Genomic DNA, 10,956 nt, shown 5'->3' with positions numbered 1-10,956 from the left:
AGGGGGTGCATCGCCCACTGGGGCTCCTTGGGGGCATAACCGAGCAGGAGGGGGGAAAGGAGAGGAGAAGTGGGTGAATTAGAGGGAGAAGCATCTCTGAGGGGTCCTGTTAAGCAGCCCCGGAGAAGAAAAGCTCCCCCCCGGGCAGGCGCGGGCAGCAACAGCCCGAGGCAGCCCCGCTCAGCTCGGCTCAAAGCCCCTTTTGTCCCCCTTGTTTACCGAGGGTTGGGTTCCAAACACAAAACGGGACGTCACCCCTTGGCTCAGAAGCGGTTTGGGAGCCCAAGCTGAACGGAGTCACAGCGTTTTCCAGAGCGAAATTACCCCCCCCCTTCCTTCCCCCCCCCAGAAAAATGCAGCTTGGGGGAAAACAGAGACACTCTGGCAATGAAAAAAAATCTCTGCTCTCGGCATTGTTCATTTTTTCGGCTTCTTTTTACCCTCCTTTCTCTGCAGGCTCTGGAAGCATCTCCACGGAATATTTGGCTTGTCTGAAATATCTTTTTTCTTTTCTTTTATTTCCTTTCAATACCTCTTAAATGTTCCTCAGCAGCTCAACCTAAATAAGTTTTTCAGGAGGGGAAGTGGAGGAGCAGCTTCTTGGAGCAGCGACAGGACCAGGGGGAACGGCTGGAGCTGTGTCAGGGGAGGGTTAGGCTGGATTTTAGGAAAAGGTTCTTCATCCCAGAGGGTGGCTGGACACTGGAACAACTTCCTCAGGGAAGTGGGCACATCCCCAAGCCTGCCAGAGTTGCTTTTTCCAAGAGCTCCTGCAACTCCACATGGTGGGATTCTTGGGGTTGGGCTTGGATGATCCTCGTGGTTCCCTTCCAACTCAGGACATTCCACGATTCTGGGATTACTCTGCAGTCGATTTGGGGGGTGGATTTTGGAGGGAAAGATCAGTGAATGGGTTTTTGGAAGCCACAATTCCAAGTGGCAGGGCCGGGACAGTGCTGGCAGACCCTGGGTGAGGTCACTTGGCTCCAGCAACAGAAGGGCAACCTGAGGAAAGGGATTCCCAGGGATGCTGGAAGTGGAGGTGGGGCCAAAGCCAAGCAGATGTTTGTGCAGATGTGCAGAGAAGCCTCACTTTGGGAAGAAATGTGGCAGCCAAGGCAGAGCCAAGAGGAAGGGGAGGTGTGTGGGGGACGTGTCTGGCTCTTCAGGGGGCTCTGGGGGTGTCACTGTCCCTGAGCTGGAGGGGAAAAGAGGATGGGAAGAACGAGGTGAGAGGTTCAAGGGAGGAGCTGTGACTGTCACCAGTCACAGGCTCAGGCTCTTTCACCCAGGAAGCTTTTTTTCCCCTTCCCTGGCAACAAACCCAGGAGTCTGCAGAGCTTCCCCTCCGAGCGGGTTGTTATTTTTGCCCACTCCCCTCCTCCAGCCTGGAAGCTGCCCCTCCATGGCTCCAGCACCCAAAACAGGATAAAACTGCAGGAGAAACCCCTCTAGAGATGCAGGAGATGCAGAAGCAGCACATCCCTCCCCCAGGCAGCGGGACAGAGCAGGGCCACCCCTCCAGGACGCTGCTGAGGTGACAGAGCTCAGGGATGTGACAAAGCCAGTGAGAAGCCACAAGTCGGGAGGCAACACAGGGGCAGGAGGTACTGATAATTATTTTATCTATTCCACAGCGTGTTCCACGTCCATGCCCTCCTGGGGGAAAGCTGGCCACGCTCTCCAGGCCTTCAGGAGCCCCTTTTCTTCCATCAGCAGTGGGCAGGTGAAGGAGGCCAGTGGGATGGGGCTCCCTGGCGTCTCACTGCCGGGCCAGCCTGGGCCCAGGGCACGCACTCAGGTTGCACAGGAAGGTTTGGCAGCAGTGGGAGGTGTAGGAAGCCAGGCCCAGGCTGAAGTTGTGGTTTGGGCAGGTCTCAGAGCACTTCTTGGTGATCCTCTTCCACAGGGACAAGAAGCCTTGGCCGAGGAAAGGGGAGAGAGCGGGGTCAGCTGTGGGAGTTTGGTGAGTTCTCCTCCAGCTTTCGCAGGAGGGAGGTGGATTGACGGGTCCCACTGTCCCCCCCAGAGCCCCAGAGAGCAGCATGAGCCCCACCCCAGTCCCACCACAGCTTAATAATTACTAGTGACCCCCTACACAAGGCATTCAACGTCCTTGCTGGGTACTTCCCCTCATGCCAAAGGGGTACAGTGGGATCCGTGAGACAACGTTCACCCCTGGACTGGAAACACATTTCCAGGCTTCCCTGCCTGAAGGGAATAATTCTGTTCTCCTCTGCACCTGGCTTGGATCAGAAATGGTGTGACCAGCAGGACCAGGGAAGGGATCCTTCCCCTCTCTTGGCACTGGTGAGGCCACACCTCGAATCCTGGGGTCAGGGTTGGGCCCCTCAGGACAAGGATGACATTGAGGGGCTGGAGCGTGTCCAGGGAAGGGAACGGAGCTGGGAAGGGGCTGGAGCAGCAGGAGCAGCTGAGGGAGCTGTGGGGGCTGAGCCTGGAGAAAAGGAGGCTCAAGGGGGACCTTTTTGCTCTCTGCAACTCCCTGACAGGAGGGGGGAGCCGGGGTGGGGTCAGGCTCTGCTCCCAGGGAACAAGGGACAGGACAAGGGGAAACAGCCTCAAGCTGTACCCAGGGAAGGTTCAGGTTGGACATCAGGATGAATTTCTTTGTGGAAAGAGTTGTCAAGCCCTGACACTGCTGCCCAGGGCAGTGGTGGACTCACCATCCCTGGAAGTGTTCAAGAAATGTGTGGATATGGCACACGAGGACACAGTTTAGTGGTGAACATGGTGGTGGTGCTGCATTGACAGCTGGACTTGGTGACCTTGGAGGTCTTTTCCAGCCTTAACAATTCCCTGATTCTCCATCTCTCTACACCTTCTCACCCACCCCAACTACTTGTTTCTTTCCATCTCCTCATTTAACTACAGTTCAAATTAGTTTATCCTCTCCCTGAAAGATCCTTCCCTTTCTCCCACTGCCTTTCCCTGCAGGAATGAAACGAAGGACAACCTCAGTGTGACGGGGAGGAGGATTTCAAACCATCAGCACTGCCAGGACTCCACCTCCCCGTGCCATCCATCACAAATCCAGCCCAAAGCCCAAATCCCATTCCCTGGTCCCCACGAGGGGACACAGAGCCAGCACTCACCAATCCCCACGGAGGCCACGTTGGTCACACAGTACTCGTCCTTCTCCGAGCACTTCTCGGCCTTCAGGCAGCTCCAGTTGCTTCGTTCCCAGTTGCAGGTGTAGCAATGCAGGGCATTGGCTGCAGGAGGAGACACAGGACGTGGAGGATGGAGAAAAATAGTCATCAGAAAATCAGGGAAGTGGCTGTCCCTCTGTATTGGACACTGCTGAGGCCACACCTCGAATCCTGGGGTCGGTTTTGGGCCCCTCAGGACAAGAAGGACGTTGAGGGGATGGAGCGTGTCCAGGGAAGGGAAAGGAGATGGGAAGGGGCTGGAGCAGCAGGAGCAGCTGAGGGAGCTGAGGGGGCTCAGCCTGGAGAAAAGGAGGCTCAGGAGGATCCTTTTTACTCTCTGCAACTCCCTGACAGAGTGGGGGAGCCAGGGGAAGTCGGGCTTTGCTCCCAGGGAACAAGGGACAGGAGAGGAAACATCATCAAGCTGCACCAAGAGAGGTTCAGGTTGGACATCAGGAGGAATTTCTTCATGGAAAGGGAGGTCAGGTATTGGCAGGGGCTGTCCAGGGAGGTTTGGAGTCCCCATCCCTGGAGGTGTCCAAGGAATGCCTGGATGTGGCACTCAGTGCTCTGGGCTGGGGGACAAGGTGGGGATGGGGCACAGATTGGACTTCATGACCTTGGAGGTCTTTTCCAACCTCAATGATTTTGGGATTCTGTGAAATGCCACCAGTCCTGGCAGCAAAAATCATCGCCGTCTTTTCACTGAGTCTCAAATGCAGGAGGTTCAGGGCTGATGGGAGTGATGGGGCTCAAAGACCCAACCCACTCTTCCATCCCCACGCTGGGATATTTACACTGACCCAGGGATCAGGGACACACCCCTGTGCACACACCCACACCAGATAACACTGCCCTGCACTCCAAATTACACCACAAAGGGCCATGGGGCTCAAAATAACACAACAATCATGGAATCCTGGAATGGTTTGGGTTGGAAGGGACCTAAAAATCATCCAGTTCCAACCTGCAGCCATGGGCAGGGACACCTTCCACTGTCCCAGGTCGCTCCAAGCCTCATCCAGCCCGGCCTTGGACACTTCCAGGGATTCAGAGGCAGCCACAGCTTCTCTGGGCAACCTGTGCCAGGGCCTCCCCACCCTCACAGGGAAGAATTTCTTCCCAACATCTAAACCAAAATTCCCTCCTTCAGTTTGACAGGCCGAGGGCCCTGGGTTTGATGGGATGCCTGGAGCAGGGAAGGGCAGGGACTGCTGGAGGATCTCCAAGGATGTCCTGAGGCCTGGGTTCACCCCTTTCTAGTCGTGGAGACTATTAAGCTGCAGCCTAATTAGGCAGAAAGCCCAAGGCAGATGAAGAGGATTAATTGGGACTCCACAGCCTAAAGAAGTCAGGCTCCCACGCCTCTATCCTTGGGTGGGACATCAGCACCCTCAAAAATACACCCAATACCTGGATTAAGGAAAAAAGGAAGGTGAGGAGAAGGGCCTTGAACTCTTTGCTGTGAGAACTCAGCCCCTAAAACAGTGTAACACTTCATTTTTCCTGCCTGGATCATCCAGCGTGGATTAGACCAGCCTTCATTCTGGCACCGAGGACAAACTCTCTGTCTCCCAGGCCTTGTTAACACTTGGAAATCTGTCAGGACCTCTGTTGTGGTGAGTGAACAAAGCTAAATAGCAGAAAGGTATTCTTAGGCCACAATGAGACAGAAATAACTATTCCAAGGAATTCTTTCTCTGCACCAGACAACGTGGCAGAATTCCAGGCGCTGGCAAGGCCTGTCCCTCTTTTACAAAGTGAGGATAAGATTTAATTCTCTCTGGTTGCTTGACTGTCTCGTCTAGGGGGGATATAGGATCATATGCCTTGAAAGGGCACTGATTTAATTTACCATCAGGCTGTGAAATAAAACAAATCATCTACAGCACAAACGAGATGCAAACACCAAATATCCCACCATAAGGCTGCTTAACCCATTCAGTCCACGACTTCTCCTCAAACCCCCAACTTTGCCCCCAAAAACCCCTGAAATCAGGTCTGTGAGATGGGTAGGAACAGCTGCATGAAGCCAGATGTTGTAGGTGTGGCCACATCCAGCTGCTGCTTCCAGAGCGGGATCCAGATGTTCAGAGTCGCTGTCGTGTCACCTTCATCAAGATTTAGAAACCAACCATGGTCTTGCACCACCTCAACAGACAAAGTCTCTCAAAGGCAGAGCAACTGCCTCCTGGTTGTTGTTTTTTTATTCCTTTCCATAAAAATCCCAGCCTCGACGAGGAAATTTCCCGGCATACAATCCGCGCCTTCCGCCCGAGATGGCAGATAACAAACCCCAAAGAGGAGCCCTGTGTCCTTCAGCTGCTCCCACAGGAGAGCTGAGGCTCCCTCTCCCAAGTTTTCCTTCCCCTGGAAAGAGGAACCTCCCTGTCCCCCCCCACTAAAAACACCCCACTGTGTTTTATGGGGGGCAGTGAACGGTGTCACCTCACCTGGGGCCGCGCAGAGGATCAAAACCAGCACCGCGAGGAGAGAGCCCTTCATCTTCTCCCAGCCGTGTCCCCAGCCCAGGAAAAACACCCTCACCTGGGGACAGGATATTTATCTTCCCTGCCTTTGCGCCGCCTGATGATGAAGACAACGATTTGGAAAGAGTGGGCAGGGACCACGAGCTGGGTGAGAGGCCAGGAATGCACGTGGGTTGTTTTGTCACCTCCAGGCTGAGAGGAGTGAAAGCCCCACGGGAATCCACACCTTTTATTGGGTTTAATGTCTTAATTTACTCCTTGGTCAGGCTGGAAGTGCTGCTGGTGCCGGAGTGGGGGTTTTGTTCTGCTCAGCTGCATCTGATCTGTGGTTGGATAGTTCAATGAAGGCAAATACTCGAAGGAAAATGGTGTAAATTAATGCCAGGTGCATTTCCAGTGTTTAGACCTGGGGAAGTCCCAATATCTTCAGTCAGGTTAAACCCACTTCAGATTGTCACCCATTCATGGTGACAATTTCAACAAGAAGTGTCTTACAATGTCTTCTTTGCCTCTGAAAGCTGCTGGTTACCTACAAAGTCCTAAATCACAGAATCACAGGATGGGTTGGAAGGGACCTTGAAGACCATCTTTTTTCACCCCTGTGCCATGGGCAGGGACATCTTCCATTAGACCAGCTCAATTCCCCTCCCAACCTGGCCTTGAGCACTTCCAGGAAGGGTTAAAAACATCTTTGTGCCCCCTTCTCTACAAGGAGCATCCCATTCCAAGCCCTGCCAGATCCCAGCCAGACGTGATGTTCCGAGCCCTGAGGATTTCTCCTCAGGATTATGGTTTAGGTGGAGCTGGAGCTGATAACTTCACCCTTTCCAGGGTTCCCATTGTCCTGCCTGTCCCACTTGTGCTTCCAAGGAAAGAGTTATCAGGAGGTTTAGTGCTGGGTATCAGATCCATCTCCATGAATCACCAGCTCATCGAGCCACCGAGGAGCAGGGAGGGTGAAGCGGGAGGAGCCCCTGGGAGAGAAGCCACTTGTGCAATCGGGTGTCTGCTCATCCCTTCCCCCTCCACCCTGCAAGGAAAGGGAGCAGAGACCCTCTGCAGCTCCCAGCCTGGGATTTACAAGATGGAGAAGCAGAAGGAGAAGAGGGAGAAGCTCAAAAAACATGTGGGAGAAAGATTAGATGGATGAGGTGAGGGTTTAATGGTTGGGGGCAGCATCAGTTTGTTGGCAGGAGGTAAATGAGATGAGCAGGAGTCCCTCAAGGAGGGGTGATGCTCATCCAAGACATTTAGAGCATGTGATGGGACCAGTCATTGCTCATCACGTGGCCAGAGGAAGTTCAAGGGGACACCAAACCCCAGAGCAGCTTCTTTTCCAAGGACAAAAACCTGTGGAGGAAAGATCAGATGGACAAGGCGAGGGTTAAATATTTGAGGGCCAACATCAGTTTATTGGCAGGAGATAAATCAGATGAGCAAGAGTCCCTCAAGGAGGGGTGATGCTCATCCAAGGCATTTAGAGCATCTGATGGGGCCAGTCATTGCAATTCCCAGCCTGGGATTTAGAAGATGGAGAAGCAGAAGGAGAAGAGGCAGAAGCTCCAAAAACATGTGGGAGAAAGATTAGATGGATGAGGTGAGGGTTTAATGGTTGGGGGCAGCATCAGTTTGTTGGCAGGAGGTAAATCAGATGAACAAGAGCTCCTCAAGGAGGGGTGATGCTCATCCAAGGCATTTAGAGCATCTGATGGGGCCAGTCATTGCAATTCCAGCCTGGGATTTAGAAGATGGAGAAGCAGAAGAGGCAGAAGCTCCAAAAACATGTGGGAGAAAGATTAGATGGACAAGGTGAGGGTTTAATTATTGGGGGCAACATCAGTTTGTTGGCAGGAGGTAAATCAGATGAACAAGAGCTCCTCAAGGAGGGGTGATGCTCATCCAAGACATTTGGAGCATCTGTGGGATCAATCATTGCAATTCCCAGCCTGGGATTTAGAAGATGGAGAAGCAGAAGGAGATGAGGCAGAGGCTCCAAACCCATGGAAGATTAGATGGACGAGATGAGGGTTAAATATTTGAGGGCCAACATCAGTTTCTTGGCAGGAGATAAAACAGATGAGCAGGAGCTCCTCAAGCAGGGGTGATGCTCATCCAAGGCATTCAGAGCATCTGGTGGGACCAGCCATTGCCCATCACAGTGAAGACATGGCCAGAGGAAGTTCAAGGAGACACCAAACCCCAGAGCAGCTTCTTTTCCAAGGACAAAAAATAAATGTGTGTGTAGGGGGGGGGGGTGATTGCACTGAGCTTTTTTTTGAGGGTGGATTTACAGCTATTTTCGAGGTTTCTGCCCCTGGTGTTGACCCACCAGCTCTGCTGACGTCCAGCAGGATCAACAGGATGGTGAAGTCAGCCCTGATAACCCCAAGAGCTCCAACCATTCCTCTCCAATGGACAGCCACCTGGGCGTGGGGAGGATAAGCCACAGTGCTTGCCCAAGAGGTGGAACCCTGCCAGGCTGGGGGATGGAATGCCAGTGGGAATGCCAGGGGAGATGTGTCAGTGCTCCCAGATGTCACAAGGCAGTGACCCAAGAGCAAGACCTCTTCCAGGGAATAGGGGTTGACCAATGTGACTCACTGCGTGGCGTCACCTCGCAGGGATGAGTGTGGAAAATAGCCTGGGAAGCCAAGGCAGGGGTGGGAGCTCCCTGGAAAAGCTCTGTGCGGATAGAGCAGGTGGTTTGATCCGGATTTGACTGGGTCTGGGAGGGAAAAATGGAAAAATAATTGTGTTGCTCTTCAGGAGCTGCTGCTCAGAGTGGTTGCGGACTCCTCATCCCTGGAAGTGTCCAAGGTTGGGTTGGACAGGGCTTGGAGCAACCTGGGATAGTGGAAGGTGACCCTGCCCGTGGCAGGGGGTGGAACTGGATGATCCTGAAGGTCCCTTCCAGTTAAATCCCTTCTATGATTAACAAGGTTCATTCCCTCGATTCCAAGGACTGGTGGCACAAACATGTCCTGGAGAGCCAGAGAGGAATGACCAGCTCCAGGGATCCAGATCTGCTCCCCACTGACAGCAGGGCCATAGGAAGTGCTCCAGGGATCCAGATCTGCTCCTTACTGGGCAGCAGGGCCATGGGAAGTGCCCCAGGGATAGGGATCTACTCCCCCCTGGCAGCAGGGCCATGGGAAATGCTCCAGGGATCCAGATCTGTCCTTATGGGCAGCAGGGCCATGGGAAGTGTTCCTGGAATCCAGATCTGCTCCCCACTGGCAACAGGGCTGTGGGAAGTGCTCCAGGGACAGGGATCTACTCCCCCCTGGCAGCAGGGCCATGGGAAGTGCTCCTGGGATCCAGATCTGCTCCCCACTGACAGCAGGGCCCTGGGAAGTGTTCCAGGGATCCAGATCTGCTCCCCACTGACAGCAGGACTTTGGGAAGTGTTCCAGGGATCCCAATCTGCTCCCCACTGACAGCAGGACTTTGGGAAGTGCTCCAGGGATCCAGATCTGCTCCCCACTGACAGCAGGGCCATGGGAAGTGTTCCAGGGATCCAGATCTGCTCCCCACTGACAGCAGGGCCATGGGAAGTGCTCCAGGGATCCAGCTCTGCTGCCCACTGACAGCAGGACCTTGGGAAGTGTTCCAGGGATCTGGATCTGCTCCTTATGGACAGCAGGGCCATGGGAAGTGCTCCAGGGATCCAGATCTGCTCCCCACTGACAGCAGGACCATGGGAAATGCTCCAGGGATCCAGATCTGCTCCCCACTGACAGCAGAACTTTGGGAAGTGTTCCAGGGATCCAGATCTGCTCCCCACTGGCAGCAGGGCCATGGGAAGTGCTCCAGGGATCCAGATCTGCTCCCCACTGACAGCAGGACCATGGGAAGTGCTCCAGGGATGCAGATCTGCTCCCCACTGACAGCAGGGCCATGGGAAGTGCTCCAGGGATCCAGATCTGCTCCCCACTGACAGCAGGGCCATGGGAAGTGCTCCAGGGATCCAGATCTGCTCCCCACTGACAGCAGGGCCATGGGAAGTGCTCCAGGGATCCAGATCTGCTCCCCACTGGCAGATCTGTGCCATGGGAAGTGCTCCAGGAGGGATCTGCTGGCAGGAGGGGTTGGATGGAGAACAGGGATAGTGGACAAAGGTCCAAAACGGGCCACTTGGCATTTGGGGGGTTCTGGAGCGGGATATTTGGGAAGTGGCCATCCCAGCCTCGGGAATGTGTGATGCAGGGGTGAGGGTGGCAATGCCATGGCTGGAATTTCCTCAGGGGACACTCAGGGGGGTGGGGTCACCACGGGTGGCATGAGCAGAGCGTGGAAGGCACTGCTGGGCCAGGACACCGAGCTGGAAAAATCTGTGCCAGGATCCGGGATAACAGGGTGGAAATGAGGCTGGGAATGAAACGTGTCCAATGTAAAGAAATATATACGTGTGATATATAAATTATATATATTGGGTAATTATAAATATATCCAACGAGCTGGAAATTAAATATATCTAATATAAATAAATATATATCCAAGATAAAAGTGTTACTTTTATATATTATGCAATTGGAAATCTATCCAATGAGCTGGAAATGAAATGTAGCCAATATAAATAAATATATATCCAATATATAAATATTAATTATACATAATAGATATTATATGATTGTAAATATAAATCTATCCAATGAGCTGGAAATTAAATATATTTAATACAAGTAAATATATATCCAATATAAAATATTAATTTTATATATATTATATAATTGTAAACATAAATCTATTCAATGAGCTGAAATTAAATATATCCAATATAAGTAAATATAGATCCAATAAATGTATATTATAAATAATAAAATATATAAAATGTATATTATAAATAATATATATTATATAAGTTTATGTCTATCCAATGAGCTGGAAGTTAAATATATCCAATACATAAATATAAGTTATATATAATATATATTTTATATAATAATAATTATAAATCTATCCAATGAGCTGGAAATTAAATATATACAATATAAATAAATATATATCCAAGATCTAAATATTAATTTAATACATGTAATATAATTGTAAATCTATCCAATGAGCTGAAAATTAAATATATCCAATATAAATAAATATATACCCAATATTTAAATATTAATTATATATAATATATATTATATAAATTTAAATATAAGTCTATCCAATGAGCTGGGAATTAAATATATCCAACATAAGGAAATATATATCCAATATAAAGTATCTAATTTTATATATATTATATAATTGTAAATATAAATCTATCCAATGAGCTGGAAGTTAAATATATGCAATAC

The 10,956-nt window shown here is 51.2% G+C and overlaps 1 protein-coding gene across 1 annotated transcript; it reads right to left on the bottom strand.

Annotated features, from left to right (window-relative positions):
• Window positions 1–1,762: 1,762 nt before the first annotated feature.
• LOC126643157 (lymphocyte antigen 6E-like) lies at window positions 1,763–5,678 on the bottom strand. Its single transcript, XM_050321348.1, has 3 exons — window positions 5,627–5,678; window positions 3,117–3,236; window positions 1,763–1,920 (listed from the first exon to the last, which is right to left on the bottom strand). The coding sequence occupies exons 1-3, from the start codon at window positions 5,676–5,678 to the stop codon at window positions 1,763–1,765; spliced, it is 330 nt and encodes a 109-aa protein (XP_050177305.1).
• Window positions 5,679–10,956: the final 5,278 nt, after the last annotated feature.

Source organism: Myiozetetes cayanensis, unplaced genomic scaffold (genome assembly GCF_022539395.1).
Source record: "Myiozetetes cayanensis isolate MyiCay16 unplaced genomic scaffold, myiCay2020 scf1, whole genome shotgun sequence".
NCBI lineage: Eukaryota > Metazoa > Chordata > Aves > Passeriformes > Tyrannidae > Myiozetetes > Myiozetetes cayanensis.
The sequence above is the reverse complement of the archived record's forward strand: the minus strand, read 5'-3'. Positions and strand labels throughout refer to the sequence as shown.

Bases quoted from the DNA above. Each gene is read 5' to 3' on its own strand.
- LOC126643157 (XM_050321348.1), bottom strand. From the start codon at position 5,678: ATGAAGGGCTCTCTCCTCGCGGTGCTGGTTTTGATCCTCTGCGCGGCC. The intron at 3,237-5,626 runs GTGAGGTGACAC...CTCCTCCTGCAG, and splicing joins GATCCTCTGCGCGGCCCCAG to CCAATGCCCTGCATTGCTAC. The intron at 1,921-3,116 runs GTGAGTGCTGGC...TCCTCGGCCAAG, and splicing joins CGTGGCCTCCGTGGGGATTG to GCTTCTTGTCCCTGTGGAAG.